The sequence below is a fragment of the Gobio gobio genome, assembly GCF_949357685.1.
Source record: "Gobio gobio genome assembly, chromosome: 4".
In the NCBI taxonomy this organism is placed as follows: Eukaryota; Metazoa; Chordata; class Actinopteri; order Cypriniformes; family Gobionidae; genus Gobio; species Gobio gobio.
Genome location: NC_137100.1, coordinates 26,182,264 through 26,200,949, shown reverse-complemented (window position 1 = coordinate 26,200,949; position 18,686 = coordinate 26,182,264). Strand labels below are relative to the sequence as shown.

Below are 18,686 nucleotides of genomic sequence, written 5' to 3'. Positions count from 1 at the left end.
CCACATAAATCAAAATAAGTGGTCTGTGGGAACTAAAGACAAATCAGGGCTAACAGTGACTTCATGGAATCTTTAGGAAATTAATTTTTAGTTGCAGGAAATACAAAATCACTTTGGTCGGGGGGTGGGGATTAAAGATAAGCTGAGGTCAACCACTTGTTAATCAATGTATGAGAAAGATTATAAAAGACATCCATCTGAGAGCTTCAAAACATCCAGTACTCTCTTCATGCTCATTCTCTAAACAACTGTTTGAAGGGAAGGAGCTTGAAAAAGCAGTCTTTTAATTTGTGCTAATATCTTTTTACAAAACACATCATTTCTAATAAAAAAGGAGACAAGGAAATATGCCTCTTTTGGAGCTCACGCAGAGTTTGCAGAGTTCACATCACAGAGTTTGAGCAATGCCCCAAACAATCCCTGAGCAGCTCTGGGCTATTTTTCTGCCTTCACAAAAAACTTTGAATAGTTCATACATTATTTGTGCAGTATTCAGACAAGATTATTTTCACAGGTTTAACTTCTTGCCCCCAGACTCACAGAACACCCCGTGAGCAGAATTCATACAAAGCGCATGTTTGGTGGTGGGAACATTAGGGTTTATATGGTTCATTCCTTCATACATCCTTCACAGGTGATGCAATCAAAACTGCTGAACCTCAACATTTCAAACAATCTGCATGTCACTAGCGGTCTCTGAGGGAGTTCCCCCCCAGGCATATATACCGAGAAACAGAAAATCAATTCTCACAGTTAATACCCTAAATAATCATATGGAATATTAGTGTTTGCCTTCGCTGCCCTCCTATAGATAAATTGACATGGAAAGGAGAGCACAATCGCCTGTCATTGTAATTAGAGCACAGTGCTGTCGCATAATTAATATTGTCTTATTAGTCTGATAATGAAAACCCTGCAGGTAAGAACGGTAAGTGCTCCTCACCTCCCCCTCTAAACGTGATGAGGGTGGTGATCACAGACCTGCTGGAGAGGAGTGTTGTCATGTAAAGCGCAAAACTAACAGAAGACCCAGAATGAGCTTTTCTTTTTTTGAATTGGAATGAAGGAAGGAATTTGAGGAAGAAAGCTGATGGTGGGTCGGAATCCACAGCTAGAGAATTCCACAGCAGACCCTGCACAGAAAACACCGGTCATTTACAAAATGCTTGCCCCTTGGCTTGTCCTTACTGTAGTGGAAACTGAAAGGGTTACATTTCTTGCAGCTACCAATACATGTTTGGAACTCTATTTAAAATGGAAATATCACACATTTTGTAAATTATTTTGAATTTTTTTCACCTTTTCTCAAAGGTCCACTTATAAACGTTAGTCAAGTTTTATACACTAAAATTCAGTAAGTCAATCACTGGCCGACCACGATCAGTCAAAATTTGTGTTTTTCAGTTGTGAAAGAGTTGCAATGTGGCGTGCCTCAAGGAAGTTGTTCAGGGCCATTACTATTTTCTATTTTACCAATAAACGTCCTCTTGTTTTAAAGTGTGCACGGACAGACATGCATGCAGATGAAACAATATTATATTTAACTGCAACATCAATTAAGCAGTTGTCTACTGCTTTGGGATGAGGAATTACAATTGGTCAAAGTAGGTACAGAATAATAAGTTGGTTGTAAACTTGACAAAAACCAAAAGCATTTTTGGTGATCCATAAATCAGAATAATATCTGAAATGTTACTGAACAAAGCCAGATATACTATTAGAATAACTACTTCAGATTATTAATTAAAGATTGTCTCTCTGCTTCGTTTTATAAGAAATAATATTCCTAATGTCCTGTAATGTCAACTTTTATTTAGAGGAATGGAAATATGGAATGATTTACTATTGCATATTTTATTTTTTATTTTACTTCAAATATATAATAAGTTGTAAAAAATCTTTAAAAGGAACATTTAATGGCACAATAGTAAATTGTTGATTTTGATATTTGGAATGAATTTTGGGTTTGTGGGTTTCATTGACTTTTTATTGTTGTGGATTATTGTATTTTTTACTTGTTGGGACCTCAGGAAGAGTAGCCACAGCGTAGTTATTGGCTAATGGGGATCCAAATAAATAAATAACCTTAGATCATAGATGAAAAAAGACCATTTACAGCCAATTTACAAAAGGAATACTTTTTTAATGAACATTTTTTTAAGTTTTTTGGCAGTTATAGCACCACGTCTTGACCAATCTCCGCCACTTTTTTTAGGTGTCCTCAAAGTGTGTCCATACATATGTGTGTCAAAATTGTTATAAATATCTCACTTAATTTTGAGGTTATAGACCAGGGGTCGGTCCTGGAGGGCCACTGTCATGCAAGAGTCTAGATCTAAGTTGCCTCAACACCCCTGTCTGAAAGTTTCTAGTATGCCTAACAAGACCTGTTGAATTTGGGTTGGATCTAAACTCTGCAGGACAGTGGCCCTCCAGGAGCAGGATTGGACACCCTGTTATAGACACTTACAGAATATTATGAGAGTATAAAAATGACCCTTGGGCATCATTGATTGGATTTTACTTCCTATCATAGTTTTGACATTTGGACATTGTTGTTTAGCTATTGACCTATGTTATCAAATTTCTTGTGGTGGTTTTGTCTCAATTGGACTAGCAGTTTAGAAGATAATCGCAAAAGTTTTGTAAGGCTAAATTACAATATTACACAAACCATAAGGCAAAACCAGCCATGTTTGGTATCGTTGGACTCGGCAAGGAATCAGGAGTCTAAGGAGATGAAAACATTGGCTTGAAAATTCTTAGGCTCCTTCAAGGCATTGTGCTGATGATGCAAACTGTGTTTTTTGAGTTACGCCAAATGTTCTCATAGACTATCATGGCACCCTGGACAAAGGTACTGCATGCCACTAATTATCAGATTAAAGATTGGGTGAGTTTATAGCCATTTTCATGAAATTTTTTCTTCTTACAGTGCCATCAAGCAGCCAATCATCGAAAAAATTTTCAAGTGACCGAAGTTTGAGCTCATAGACATGTGACCCAAGTTTAGCGAAAATATCTTGGTTCCTTTCACAAGTTATAGTCATTTTAGTAAAACTGGCCCCGACACGTTGAACATTTTGGTTCCCCTTAGCGACCATGAATCAATTTTTTTTTTTTTACATAATTATTGATAGTCTCTCTCCAAAGAACATTTCTACAGTGGTTTGGCTGCAATCAGGGAAAAAATGTGGGAGTAGTTTGCAAAAGTAGTTTTTTCAAAAAACCCAACATTTCTCAAAATTGGCACCCGAAGGGCGAGCCAATCCGAGGCATGCATTTTGTCTGTCTTGAGCCAAGCCTAACGGTTTAGGAGTTATGAGCCATTTCGTACTTTTGCCCGCTGTAGCGCCCCCGTCAGGCCGATCAGGGCGTGCTTCGGTGACGTCAGTAGTCCTGAAAGTTTCATGTCTCTACGATTTACGGTTTGGTCTGCCTGATCAGTTTTAGATGGAGAATGATGCATCATGGGACAATGAACAGTTAAAATAGGGTTTCAGCACTTCGTGCTTGAACCCCTAATAATAATAATAATAAATGTTTTTCCTACGCAATTATTGTAATGATTTCACGTTATACCGAACCTTTATTTTGACAGGTTGTGACAAAGACCTTTGACTTCCTATGTGTATGACAAGACAAATGTCGATAGCTTTATCAAATTGAGCATCAGAAATAATTTTAATAAGCTGATTTGGTGCTGAAGAAACATTTCTTATTATTAATGCTGAGTTGTGCTGCTTAATATTTCTGTGGAAATATTTTCATTAATTAATTGAAGGTTCAAAAGTTACTTTTATTTAAAATAGAAAACGTATGTAACACTATAAATGTCTTAACTGTCCATTTTGATCAAGTAAATGAGTCCTTGCTATACAAAAGTATTATTTTCTTTCTCAGTAACATCTTACTGACCCCAAACTTTTGTATAAAATTTAAGTATATTGTAACTCCACAATTCATAACACAATGTTGCTGGTAAATGATACAATTCAAAACATTACTGCTTGCTTTGTGGTTTCCTCTGTTACTGATCCTGAAGTTTTTAGTTTTTTCACATAAAAAATTAGCCAGCTAGATAACAATATATTGGGGACAAATTAGCAGAATTTGAAACAACAATGCAGAATAAACCACATAAAATGTAACCAAACAAAGAGTAAAATATATGTATAAGAACATAAAAATGTGTACTGGCAACACAGCACTCGACCAAAAGGGCCCAATCACCTTATTATTGAGACTTGCAGTACGTTTTAATAATACAATGAAATTTGATTCATTTTGATAGAACCCTTTTGAAAAACTAATCTGTAGACTTCCACAGATTTTCACACACCAACATAGTAAATGTGTGCAGAATCTGTGTGGGAATGTAAGACTTATTTAGTGGGTGACAGATATGGGTTTCTGAGAGGCTGATGCCATTATATGCATAATTTCACTGTTATTTCACCATTATATCCCATACAATCTTCTTCTAAGCCAGCAAAACACTAAACCACATGTCGCACTGCTGGAGTCCCCCATATAAGATACATAAACACAGCCATGTCTCATCTACCAATGATATGGGTCTCAGACAGGACAATGGCTGACCACACAGGGTCAGCTCCAGGCTCCGACTCCAGGAGGGGGTTTGTTTACGTGCTGCTGATGTGGCGGCAGTGATCTGGAGGATCAGAGAGGAAGGAAGAGCCTTAGCAGGGGGATCTGCAGGGGAGCGGTGGGGAGACAGAACACATGAGAGGAGGGGGGGTCACGCTAATCCCCCCACAGACACAGTCTTCTGCCAGCTCACGCACAACGCCACAGCTGAGAAAAGAGGGAGCGTGGGAGGAACGGACGGAAGGAGACATGAGCAAGGCAGAGACGCCATGGTAGCCTTGACCAGAGCGTGTTGTCTGGGTGGGCGAGCGATAAGGTGGACACACACAGCTGAGGGTTTTAATGGAGTGCACTGTTGTATTAGAAAGTTGATCTGTTTGTAAACTCCCATGCGGCAGGAATCCTCTTCAAACAACGAGGAGGGGGTCCGCGGGCCCCTAGATGAGTAGAATAAGTGAAGGCAAGCGATAAAGCGAGAGAAAATAAGGGGAAAAAACCCACAGACCTCCCACAACGGAGGTATTACGACTCAATCTCCCCTGTCCGGCTGACCTTAGGGCTCGGGTGATAAGACATTTGTGTTCCATGTTGAAAAAAAAGAGGAACGTCATATGAAACTCTGACCTCTTGCATGACAGGAATCTCAGAGGGAATTGAAAAATGAGGACAGGTGCTTATCAGGTGGTCCCGCTCTGACCCGGACTAATGAGCCGACTGGACTCCGGACAGTGAAGGGTAATCAATACTGCAAGATGTGTTTGTCTTAGCCGCTGCACGCTGACTTCAGATCAGTCGACCGACAGGCTCTTTTAGAGCTACTCGGGCAGGACAGAATGAATGACTTCAAAGATGTTTGGATAATGACAGTGATGGAGTGACAGCAGGGAAGAGCGGGCAATTACCAATAGATTAAAAGGCAAGAGTAAAGAATACACAAAGACGAGACAAATCCCCGAAACAGAAACACACAAACGCAAGGTCGAGAAAAGAGGGAGATGTGAATGCTGATTCATGACAAGAGAGGGTTGAGAAATAAAACAGCTCGGTTGGACTCCGCTTTTCTTGTTATCTTGTTCCTCTTTTAAATATTTAACTTGTTGCTGTTGTCAGAAGAAGAAAGTGGGCACACTTCATGTGATAGTCCCATAAGGCTTCTATGTGATTCTTTCTCTGGTGTGTCACTCCAGCCATTAAAGACAACATGAAGCATCATTCGCAAGCATTGAAATTCAACTTTCATTCATTCAGGTCCCTCTACATTCTGATATGTACCACCCATATTTTAACATTCACTCAAAGCCCAAGTCACATCACATGAGTTTTTATATTGACTTTAACTTCAGAAGACTTTAACATTTCCTAGTGTACAGGAAACGGGGGAAAAAAACTGGAATATTCAGACTTGATTTCAGCAATTGTGATTTGATTGGATTATGACAATTAAACATAAGAACTAAGTAATGCAAATTATTTTCTTTAAAATAACATTATTTTAGAATACCATTGAAACCAGTCATATATTAGGAATGGGGGAAAGGTCCATTTTAATATTGATTAAGTATTATTATTACTATACATTTTTGGGATCCTCTTTTTTAGATTTTCAGGTTTCTTTTTAATTGGTTTACATTTGAGCAATTTTAAGTATATATATATATATATATATAGCTCACTTAAAAACATTTTTTTTATACATTTCTATTTAGCTTTAATTTATTTTTAGTTTACTTTTAGTCATTTTATTACTTCAACTTTTTTTACTGCAGTTGTCAGGGCTCAATTTCTTTTTTTCGTTGAATACATTTCTTTTATTCTGTTTCAGCTTTATTTCGATTAACAAAAAACATTTTGAACAGTCTTAGTTTACTGATTTTGATTTCATATCGTCTCTGCAAGCAAAAAGTTGTGCTTTATTTCTTGAAGCTGGTGAACATCAACTACACAAACCTTTGAGGAATTTATTAGTAAATAAACAGCAGCCATTTTGTTTTACTTTTGAGCTTTTCTTAATTATGATTTCACTATTTTAATCTTAGTTAGTGTGTCATTTTGCTGTTTGAGCGTCATAACTTTGCAGATATTGTTTCTGTTCAAAGTTCAAAGCAAAGGGAGATATTTTCTTTTAAATAAATCGCTTTTTAAGGAGTACAACAAATGGGTGACAGGGACTACAACAAGCTTATTCACATTGTTAGTGACATCACTAAACCTAAAATTGACATAAACCCTGTCCCCGGGAACATGCAACAAAGGCTATGTTGAGAAGAGGAAGAGTTGTTAGAGTAGAGCACATTTAGGAGTCAAGCCGTCACATCCATCTTTTCACATTTATTGCAATGCAGTATGTAACACAAGTGCAATAGCATGTCATAAAAGCACGATGACAACAGTTATAATCATAATTAAACTGAACTATACCTGTTCTATCTTCATGCAGCATTGATTCTCTGGCTCTGTAAGCATTTTACAACAGTTCCCACCTGAGCGATTTATAGATTATCATGACTGAATATGCTAATCAATGACTTGAAGATAGTTAACTTTCAACATCTTGAAAGGGGGTCGGGTGCAGTAGCTCATTTGCATTTTTAAAGGGACACACAAAAAACGGTATGTTTTGGCTCAAAAAGTGACAATTTTAACATGCTATAAAAAATCATATGTGGGCCTGCAGTCACTCTAAAACTGCTATGGTCTTGTGCTGTGCGTGTGTGTCTACAGGACATGGCATATTTGTGTTTCCTCACTTAATGAAACAAAGAACTTAAACAGTAACATGATTTGCCACTCATTTTTAGTGTTGCAATACAAGTTATGAAATTCGGTTAAGAGGTTTGTTCAAACCCAGGACAGTCCAGCCTGCATCCTTTCACTTCTCTTATGTCACTGTCCAATTTCGAATCATTAAAAGCAAAAGATAAGCAAAATACTCCCTCTGAGTCAATATTTCTCTCACACACACTCACTGTATAAAGCCAATCAGTATAAAATGTGAAAAAAGGGGAGTTATCTATGAAATCAAGCCATCTGGGCAGCTCTTCTTCATTAGAATACTGTATGTCTGTCATTCCACAGATGCAGAGAAAGATCCTCATTTATTAACAGCTTAATGCTCTCCCATCTGGAGTCGAGCCCACACTGTGTCACCTAGTGCTGAGAACAGTCACTAACTCTCTCTCTCTGTGTGTGTGTGTGTGCGTGTGTGTGTGCGCGTGTGTGTGTAAGGTAACGTTCATGACCCTCCGCCCACTGAGAACATACCAACATGGACCCACACAGTACCTGCCACCCACACACAAACTCACACGCCGTCAGACACAAAGTATGAATGCATAAACAGCATTGTACTGGCAGGGAGGTCAACAAAATGGCCAGGTAAACACACAAAACAAAACACTTGCATATATTGAGGGAGAGACACACATTTGCAAAAAGCAACAGACACCTGATATTATGGTAGGAAAGACACACATTATGAAACGCTTGCATATAAATCTCAGAAAAAAGAAAAACTTAATTACATGCAAGTAGAACATCTGAAGACCCCCCCCCCCCGCCCCCCCCAACCCAACCCAACCCAACCCCCATGCCGTCTCCCCTCCCTCCCCAGCTAACATGGTGATACACACACACACACACGCACGCACCCCTCTAAGGCAGAGCTTTTGCCAGTGTTCAGCGATGCAAACCAGCCAATGATCTCACACTTCTGCATGCGTGTGTGTCTACATACCCCCTAATGATGATCCCACCGTGATATGAAGAGAGACAAGGAGAACAATGGAGAAGTTGGCTATAGAAATAGATAATGGAGTGATAGTCAATGACCCTGAGTTTCAGTTTGCCTCCGGCTCCTGAGTGCAGATTGCATTCAAAGATGCTGTAGATTTGCAGTTGCGATTTGAAACCAAACTGCAAAACGCAGGTGTACAAGTCAACGTTTAGAGAGTGTTCAGAACAAACACTCTTTAAAAAAAAATTTTTTTTTTTCCTTACTTTCTTGCTTGCTTTTTTTTCTTGCAGTCATTTTTTATTTGCTTATTTATTTTTCATTTTTCCTTTATTAAATTTACTTTCATGTTTTTGGTGCCGTTTGTTTTGACATCATTTGACCATCATCTTATTGGGTACAGAAACACCCAATTTAAAGTACATAAAAAAAATGTAAATCAATTAATGAACAAATTAATATTTTTTTTCAAAATGTGTTTAATTTTTTTATTAAAAGTCAAGGAGGTCTAATATTGTTTGGACCCCAACATCACAAAATATTTTCTTTTTTGTTCCACAGAGAAAACTATGATTAGAAATGGCAACATGAGGGCGAGTAAATGAACACAGAATTTACATTTTTGGGCAAACTATCCCCTTGTAAAATGACTAGTTACAATTCAGGGTGTCTCCTATGAAGTGAAAATTCTTGATAGGAAATCCTTTATTGGACTGAATAAACTAAGACATTATTATTCCACACTTCAACCATCAAGGTTGCAGGGAAACTTTTTTGAGAGGTAACTTCTTCAATACGTAACTTTGTATGCAGAATCCTTGATTGTTGTCTTTGAAAGGCGGGATTCTCTTTTCCAGAGCTTCCTTACATTTTTTGAAGAAATCTGTCTTGTAGACCAATGTAATAATACTTTCTGGATTTGGATATACAACACAGTATTTAACTATTAGTTAAGTAACTTAACTTGTTTATTATTTAGTACATTTTAATTAGTTTACTGCATTTACTGTTATTTTGCAATGCATAGGCAAGTGTCATACCAATAAAAAATAAAATTAAATAAACATTAAAATTGACAAAAAAAGAAGTGCAGAAGCAGAGAAAAGAGAGAGGCAGAGAACACGCACCTACACTATTTATGCTTCATCAGTCCTAAAATCACCATCAAGCCTTATCGGCAATGATGCCTTTGACTGAACAGGCGCTCTCTCTCTCTCTCTCTCTCTCTCTCTCTCTCTCTCTCTCTCTCTCTCTCTCTCTCTCTCTCTCTCTCTCTCTCTCTCTCTCTCTCTGAACCTGTCAGGGTAAACCTGTGGTCCAGCAGCTCATTCAGGCCCGGCTGAAGTGCAAATTGGACATCTGGTGCTGCCTCCAGTCTCACAAAGACTCTCGCCCACTTCTGTAGCCCACATTCACACTCTCAAATCTGAGAACGCTGGAACACAGGGACACACAACACCAGCAGTGGCATTCACAGACACAAATCAAGTTTTCAGCTGAATCTGGCCTCCGTATACATTATGGTTAGAACCACACTGAATTCACACACTTTTGTCACATTCTGTGCTGATTGCAGGAAAAAATGTGATAGAAAAAACTATATTGTGATGCATGCTCAGAGCTGAGTACTACATTCTTCCTTGTAGCTGAATGCATTGTGAAAATAATCAAAAACATTACATTTTCACTTTTTAGTTAAGCATTTTTTTTCACTTTTTACTGCACTTTAATTATGTAAACTTTGGTTAGAATTATTATTATTATTATTTTATTTTATTAAATGCTGTCAAATAGATTAATCGCGAATAATGGCATGCAAAATAAAATTGTGTTTACATAATATATACACACACACAAACACATAAATAAATATATATCTAAATGCACGCTCATTCATGTATATATTTAAGAAAGATTTGTTATATATATATATATATATATATATATATATATATATATATATATATATATATATATATATATATATATATATATATATATATACACACACATACACATATACAGTATATACATGCAAATATTTATTAAATATATACATGAATGAATGTGTATTTATTAGTGCTGGGAATCGATAAAAAAAATTAACGAATTAATCATTTTTTCTGTAATTAATCGCGATTAATCGCAAGTTTTTAATATTTTACGTTTTTAATATTTTGATATTGTAATAATTTCAGTTACTCTCCAAATTAATGCAGAAACAATTTAAAGACGGTATATTTTAAATATGTGTTGCAATGGCATCTTTTTATGAATGAAGGCCAGTATCACTGATACTAATGCCTCTATGAAACATTAAATGACGTTACATTACAGTATAACTGAAAGATACCAATCTCAACATTTATTAGGCTTTAAAAAAACAACTTTTAATTTAAGTGAACTTAAAACAATCTTTACATAAACCCATTATAATAAATTATTTTTACCTGTGGCCTTCCCTGTTAGACATATGAAATCGTTATCAAACACCTTTCTTAACTGCATAAATAATAAATGAAATATAGATTAATCATCATTAAAGCTACAATTTTATCTGTTCCCGTTGTTCTTTGATGAACATTAATGACAGGCATCATCAGTGCTCCTGTCACTTTAAGAACAGCCTCTGCCGAACATGATGCGGATCTGACGCGCTGTCCCGCGCATCTCATTTCCTCACAACTCTTTAAGTTCATTTAAGATGTTATTTCAAATTTAAGACTCCTAATATGAGAATACTCAAAATTCTTTGTGTTGTTGTTATTGTTTGTTCATGAGCAAAAGAGAACTCGATGTGAGCAGGAGACTGACGCGAGTCTGTCTGTGCGTCGAGTGTGTGTGTGTGTGTGTGTGTGTGTGTGTGTGTGTGTGTGTGTGTGTGTGTGTGTCAAGGCCTGTACACACCGGGACGAATATCGCACGCGCTTATCGCCAGCGTTTTTCGTGACGTTTTTCGGCGCGTCTTGAGTGTTCACACCCAAGCGATTTTCATTGGTGATGCGCCGAGTGAACGTGCACATTCAGTAGATGCGCTCCCGGTACACAAGGTGGTGCTGCGGCACGTACGCTTTTGACACTCGCTTGTCACACAGAAGAAGAGGAGAGACAGTATTTACGTGCTTGCCAAAACCACAGATATATTATGTCTATGGCAAAACCATTCACACACTTTTTGCTAACTGGCAAGCAGCATTAGCAGCCCATCTTCTTCTTTGTCTACTTACTACTACTTCTTCGTATCAATGTGTGCTCGGCAAGACCGTTTTGTGCTTGAGCGCCACCAAGTCGTGTTTTACTGTCACTTCAGCAGCTCCAGGCACGTGAACAAAAGCGCTGATCCCATTGGACGGCCAGTTAACGCGCCGCGTCAAAATAAAAAAACCAACCCGAGGCGGTTTTTTTAAAATGACGCTTTTACGCCTGACGTTTTACACGTCGGTGTGAACACTCACATTGGCGCCCATTGTTTAGTCAAGAGGCGTTAAACGTCGGCGATAAACGCGCGCGAAAATCGTCCTGGTGTGAACAGGCCTTCAGAGTGTCCCTCGATTAGCTGACATGAGACGCAGCCACACAGACAGGACACTGACACACACACACACACACAGACAGACAGCACATTGACATACAGCGCGTTCTCTTTTGTCTTGTCGTGCTTGGAAGCATTTATAAGAGCGTGATCATGTAACGCTAGGCAAAAATGGATATAAAAACGGACGCTGCGTTATTTGCGTTAAATATTTTTAATGCGTTAAGCTGAAAAAATTAATCGCCCCTGTTAACGCGTTAATTTGCTGTTCTCCCTAGTATTTATATAAACATAATAATAATAATAATACACACATACATTATGTAAACAAAAACATTTATTTTGGATGCGATTAATCACGATTAATTCGATTTGACAGCACAATTATTTTTTTTACATAATGTTGATTAACATTTTCAGTAACCATGGTATTTAAATGAGGGTAATTCAAACAATACCAAGAAATTACCATGTCACATTTCTTTAAAAATAATATAAAACTGTATTATTACAGTAAATGGACACGAAAACATGTAATTTTTCAATACGTTATTTTATGGGGAACATTCTTAATCATTTTCTTTTAAAGGTGGGAGGTTCCTTGCATGAATATGTTCAATAAAACTCATATTTTTTATCATAAGTTTCATATTTTTCAACCAAATCAGTGTAATAGTACGATACATTTGGACTATTTATTAGTAGAGTCACTGTAAATTAAAAATAAATAAATGATTAGAATAAAATGGCATTGCTAAAGCAAACCGTCTAGTACTTACTATATTAGCATATACCAAATGTTTAAGTCATCATTAGTCTTTCAAGTTTTTTTTGTTTTGTTGGTGTAAATATAGGGTCATATCACCTATAACAGTATCAGCACTACACAAGACTAACTCAGAAAGTGTCATACTGCCGACGTCTGGGCTGTACTTTAGAATAATGATAAACATCATTGGCACAGTTTGTACATCCAATCTATTCATGCAGGGTAGCTAGACATGACTTAAGGGATAAGGTATTACTATTTTCTTTCTAGACTGTTTAATGAATGTAGTCCACCACAAACAATACTTTAATATCAGGTGCCACAACAGCGATTTGATATTGCATGCATCTATATTGCACACATACATCACAAAAGCATCTACCATTGCTCAACCGAAACCTTTAACATTCAAAACAATATCACAAAACCCAACCTGCTTTCACTTCCACTCTATTTTGAATTCACTCAACAGAAGTTCATGAAATCTGGTCACCCGCTGTTCTGCTCCAAAACTTTTGCTTTATGTTTTTTAGCCACATACACAGATAAGCAATGATAATAGGACAGAAGTGTTTTTTTTTGTGTGTGTGTTTTGTTCTTAAAGGGACATTTCTCATAGGATCATACCTGGACCAGAAATAAAACACTCACATAATCCTAAAAGAGTCGATTTCTTTTCTTTGAACATCAAACGGATACGCACTACAAATAAAGCCAAAGAATTCAGATGTAAATGAGCAAAGATAATTAAGTGCATGTATACACAAATTAACTTAATACTCAGTGAACTGCATTTGAACTTTCAAAGCCACGTACATGCAGGCTACAGTAGAAAGAGAAACTTCCCACAAATCCTGAAGGCACACACAAGTACAAACACATACTCTAATAAGCCAACATGTGATACACATCAGAATATGAACAATCAACACTCTTAAACCCTGTAACATGCACACAGCCCCGGAGCGTGACAGTAGAACGAGGTTGGGGAAAGTAATGGTTGGTAAAGCGTGAAGGTGTGAACACTGAAAGTGCTGTAAATCAGAACACAGAGTTTGCTCAGACAAAACACACAGGGAAAAAAAACCTATGAAAGATGGTCTATACTTTATCGGAGAGACCCTAGTCACACCCATTCACCAGGTCCAAAATGTCTTGTGATCTGATTACTGAAATCACATTCAAAGATAGTCAAAAATCCATGTTACCCATATAAATATGATTGAAGGCCTATACAAATAACAATACACCACTGCTCTAAAACAAAGATTTTAAACTTTGGTGGTGGTGTGTGACTATGAAAAAGTCATTCTGTCCTTCACATAAGTTCTTTGAAGGCATGAATATGAATTTACAATTTTTTCCAACGCAATGTTTTTTATTATTACAAGCTATTTGGAAATTAATTCACTCATTTATTCACTAGCTTACTAAATAAAAACATGCTGCATTTATTTGACCTAAAATAGACTAAAACATATTAATATTATTAGTAGTGAAAAATCATTACCATTTAAAATTATTGTATTCCATTTTAATTCTAATATTTCTATTTTAATATCCTGATTTGGTGCTCAATAAACATTTATTATTATTAATGTTAAAAACGTAAAAAAAATTTTGGAAACCTTTTTGATGAATAGAAAGTGCCAAAGAACATCATTTATTTGAAAAAGAAATCTTCTATAACATAATAAACGTCTTTACAGTCACTATTGATCAATTTCATGCAGCCTTGTTGAATAAAAATATTCATTTCTTTCCAATAAAAAAAAAACTGGGGGGGGGGTGTAAATAAATACATACTTTTAAGTAGCAGTCACATCAATATTTAGTTATCACATTTAAAATCAAAGATGTTCTATATACTATTGATTTAAAGCACACATAATTCCCACAATGATCTATGAAGATAACAAAATATGACATTCTTATTTAAAATGTTATCAAATATAAACATTACCTCTCCCAGTGCTTCATATCTTTTCTGGTTCCATCTATGTAGGTCCTCCTTGTCATTGAAGACAAACGGTCCTCCTGTGTTTATGTGTCTTAACTGACCATCTACAGAAAATAAAAATACACCATTTTATAATAAAAAAAAAAAGTGACATCTTTAAAGCCTGAGAATACCTACATTTGGCTTGTGCATGAATGTCTTCCATAAACAGGTTGTAACTCATTAAGAAAGTTGCCCCACCCATATTCTGCTATCTATTCCCAATAAAGTCACACTGCCCACTTTGATGCCCTGTTTGCATCTGAGACTGGATGCATTTGTGTTTATTACCTTTTATCTCCCTAGAACATGTCTCCCAAAGTTCCAATTTAACTACAGATGAAGGGAATATTAAGGGCAATATTAGTGCAGAGTATCTTGAAGTGGAGCATGAGGGAAGGCACGAAGCCAGAGCTTTTGTGAGCCAACAAGAAAAGAATGTTTTCCAACATAAAAGTAAGACCTCTCTGATTGGCCATCACACACTTGAAAGCCTTGTTGTTTTCTCAGCAAGGGCACAACATTGGCAGGCTTGAACTCATATGAAGCACTCTTTACCTTTACATTCAGCAACCATTTGCACCTGCAGTTTGAGGGGCATCAAACACCTCAGCCAATCCAATTCTAATTTAGCAGTCTGGATCCAATGAAACATTTTTTGAATAGACTGAAAGCTTTAGTATTGAGGGCTGCCCATACACATCCTGAAGAAGTCTTTCTACCTATCAGGAGCAGCACACCGGCTGTGACCTTCAGTTCAGAACCTCAGGCCTGCTTGACGTGCATCATTCCCCTTCACGCAATTAAATACGTTTGGCTGGAGTCCCCCCATCTGGCAGGTACAAGGCCTGCGAACGGCTAACGCCTCTCCTGTCCCCCTTACTTTGGCCTTCTGGGACGTCTGGCAGGCCTTCCTCAGACAGCTGGTGCAGCAATAGCGGTCTCTCCGCAACTGTACCTCAAGCCACCAGAGATCCGAGAGCGTGCGTGAGTATGACTGGACCACTGCAACTGTTCCCTCCTATGAGCATCCTTTGAGGGACTCGTTTGAGAGCGGGCCAGCCGACTTCATTCAAAGTGACCCACTTGAATGCCACTGTTCTGCCAAGGCTGGACAATGAGGCCTGGCTTTTGCCAAGTACCGATGCTGCTAAACAGCTGCTGAGGTGGATGAGGTAAACAACAACAACAACAACATGCTGGGTTAGGACTAATGGTGTTTCAGGGGAAGAGGCTGAATGACTGGCATATTTGCCAGCCACTCTTTGGACAAAAGCATTTATATATTTTTTTTCTCACAATAACTTTTGATTTTGGGTAACATAATACCACTTTTGCGAGAAAAGACCTACACTGGTTTAAAATACCTTGCAAACACATTTACGTACACTACTGTTCAAAAGTTTGGGGTCGGTAAGAATTGTCTTTATGTTTTTGAAAGAAATCTCTCATAAGTAGACCAAGGCTGCTTTTATCTTTACTATTATTATGGATTTTCAGCAGCCATTATTCCAGTCCTCAGTGTCACATGATCCTTCAGAAATCATTCTAATATGCTTATTTGGTGATCAAGAAACATTCATTTAATTACTACTATCATTGTTAAAGACAGTTGTGCTGCTTAAGATTTTGTGGAAATCATGATACATTTTTTCAGGATTCTTTGATGAATAGAAAATTCATCAGCATTTATTTTACATATAAATCTGTTGTAACAGTATAATTTTCTTTACCGACACTTCTGCAATTTAATAACTGCTTAAAAAAATCTAATAAATATATCTTACTGACCCCAAACTTATGAACTGTAGTGTATATGCAGCTAAAAGCTGAGCTAAAACATTATGACCACCTGCCTATTATGCTGTTGGATTGAGATCTGGGGAATTTGGAAGCCAGGGGGCGTATTACAGAAACTTTCTATCTTAGGTTTTAACTTAAGATATGATAAGTTAATTTAGGATTTTTCACAATTTTGTATTACAGAAGCAAATCTTAACTTGATTTAGGATTCCTATCCTATCTTACAAAATCTCATCTTATCTGTAGTTAGGAAATCTTAACCCGCTCCATCGAGTTCGGGTCTGTCAGGTCTGTTACCAAGCAACCAACAACGCGCAAAGTACTGCTTCTGAGGTAAACCCTATGGGTAAACCTAAAATCAAAATGGAGAAATAGCGGTGTGCTTTTAATTCCAGTTTGGCAGAAAATAAAAAAAGAAAATTAAAAGGATAAGGCGTTAGTCACTTGAACAATGAACATAAAGTTGGTTTGACATTATTAGACGCTCGATATGCGCAAATTAACTGCAAAATTGTCAACTAACTGCAAAATCATGTGTCGTGGGAGTCTACAGCACATCTGGGTCCTCCAAAAGTATCTCCACCATCAAAACAATCGCTGCTCTTCATCTTATATAATTAACAAATGTAACCCTCTCTCAAAAAAGGCTTTTGTACTGATTTTTACCGTTGGATTTCAAAAAGGTTTGAAGTTAGGACACCAGTGGGGTTGTCCTAAAGTTAAGACAGCTTTTAGGATTTTTTGTCGAGTTACGATGCTTCGGTAATACCCATTTCCTATCCATAGTTAAGATTATGCATTTAAGAAATGTCATTCTGTAATATAGCCTTTGTCCTAAATGCGGTCCTAACTGAAATTGCCATGGTTACCAAACAGATAAGATAAGATTCTAAAGTTAAGATGTTTCTGTAATACACCCCCAGGGCAACATCTTGAAATCTTCATGATGTTCCTCAAACCACCATTGTCATGAAGGGGTATACCTGGTCTGCAACAATGTTTAGGTAGGTGGCTTGTGTCAAATTACCATCCACATGAATGGCCGGATCCGTGGTTTCCCAGCAGAATATTGCTCAGAACATCACACTCCCTCCACTGGCTTATCATCGTTCCACAGTGCATTCTGGTGCCATCACTTCCCCAGGTAAACGGCACACATGTCCACGCAATGTAAAAGAAAATGGGATTCATCGGACCAGTTTACCTTCTTCCGATGCTCCAAGGTCCAGTTCCAAAACTCACATGCCCATTGTAGGCGCTTTTGACAGTGGACAGGGGTCATCATAGGCGCTCAAATTAATCTGTGGCTACGCAGCCCCCTACGCAGCAATGCACTGTGTGTTGTGACACATTCCTCCCATTATCATCACTAAAAAGGTGTGTGACTTGTGCCACAGTAGACCTTCTATTGGCTCGGACCAGAGAGGCCTTCGTTGCCCTCAAGCATTGATGCGCCCAACACCCTGACGTTGGATTTTGTTTTGTCCCTCCTCGGACCACTGTTAGTAATTTGCCACCACTGCTGACCAGGAGCAACCCACAAGCCTTGCCGTTTCAGAGATAGCTTAGTCATAACAATTGCCCTTGTCAGATCTTTATTCCTGCCCATTTCTCCTTCATCCAACATGATTAGGAGAACTGATTGTTTGCTTACCATCTAATCTACCCAGACCTTAATATGTGGCCTTGTAAGGAGACACTCATACCATCACTTCAACACTACCACAAAACTTTTTTGTAAGGGATAAGGGGACACCAAAAATTCCTAGTAATACAATTCGAATCCACAAAACAATACAACACTGAAAAACATAAGATTAGAAAAGTGCCTGCTAGCATTTCTAAAAATGATGTTTTAGAAAGATAGGCACATTTATTCTGCTGTTGACACAGAGGCATAATGAAGCCTAAAACCAGTGTTAAATCTAATTGTGACCTCTCTGATTGCCAGTGCGTGAAGTTAAAATACTCAAATCATACACACTTAACCCAAATAGCCTAGGGGCCTCATACTTTTGCAATTACGCCTAGCGCATGGCTCCGCGAAAAGAAGAAAAACAGCTTTGAAGATAAAAGATTGCATAAGCACTTTCATTCCCCACATTCTCAAAGCTCTGGCACTTTTTGCACAGTTAGCAGGTGATAAATCCAACATGGCTAACTCAAGAGAGCATTACACTATTCGCTTTCATCGTTAGCTGTTCAACAGCATGTAGCGCTAAAAGGCCGTAGATCAACACTA

The 18,686-nt window shown here is 37.6% G+C and overlaps 1 protein-coding gene across 4 annotated transcripts in view; it reads right to left on the bottom strand.

The window, feature by feature from the left end:
* arb2a (ARB2 cotranscriptional regulator A) overlaps nt 1-18,686 on the bottom strand; it is a 227,044-nt gene that overhangs the window by 198,391 nt on the left and 9,967 nt on the right. For all 4 annotated transcript variants that reach the window (XM_079813949.1, XM_079813951.1, XM_079813948.1 and 1 more), the window contains exon 4: nt 14,606-14,706. In XM_079813949.1, coding sequence (XP_079670075.1) covers nt 14,606-14,706 — 101 coding nt within the window. The remainder of the gene's footprint in view (nt 1-14,605; nt 14,707-18,686) is intronic.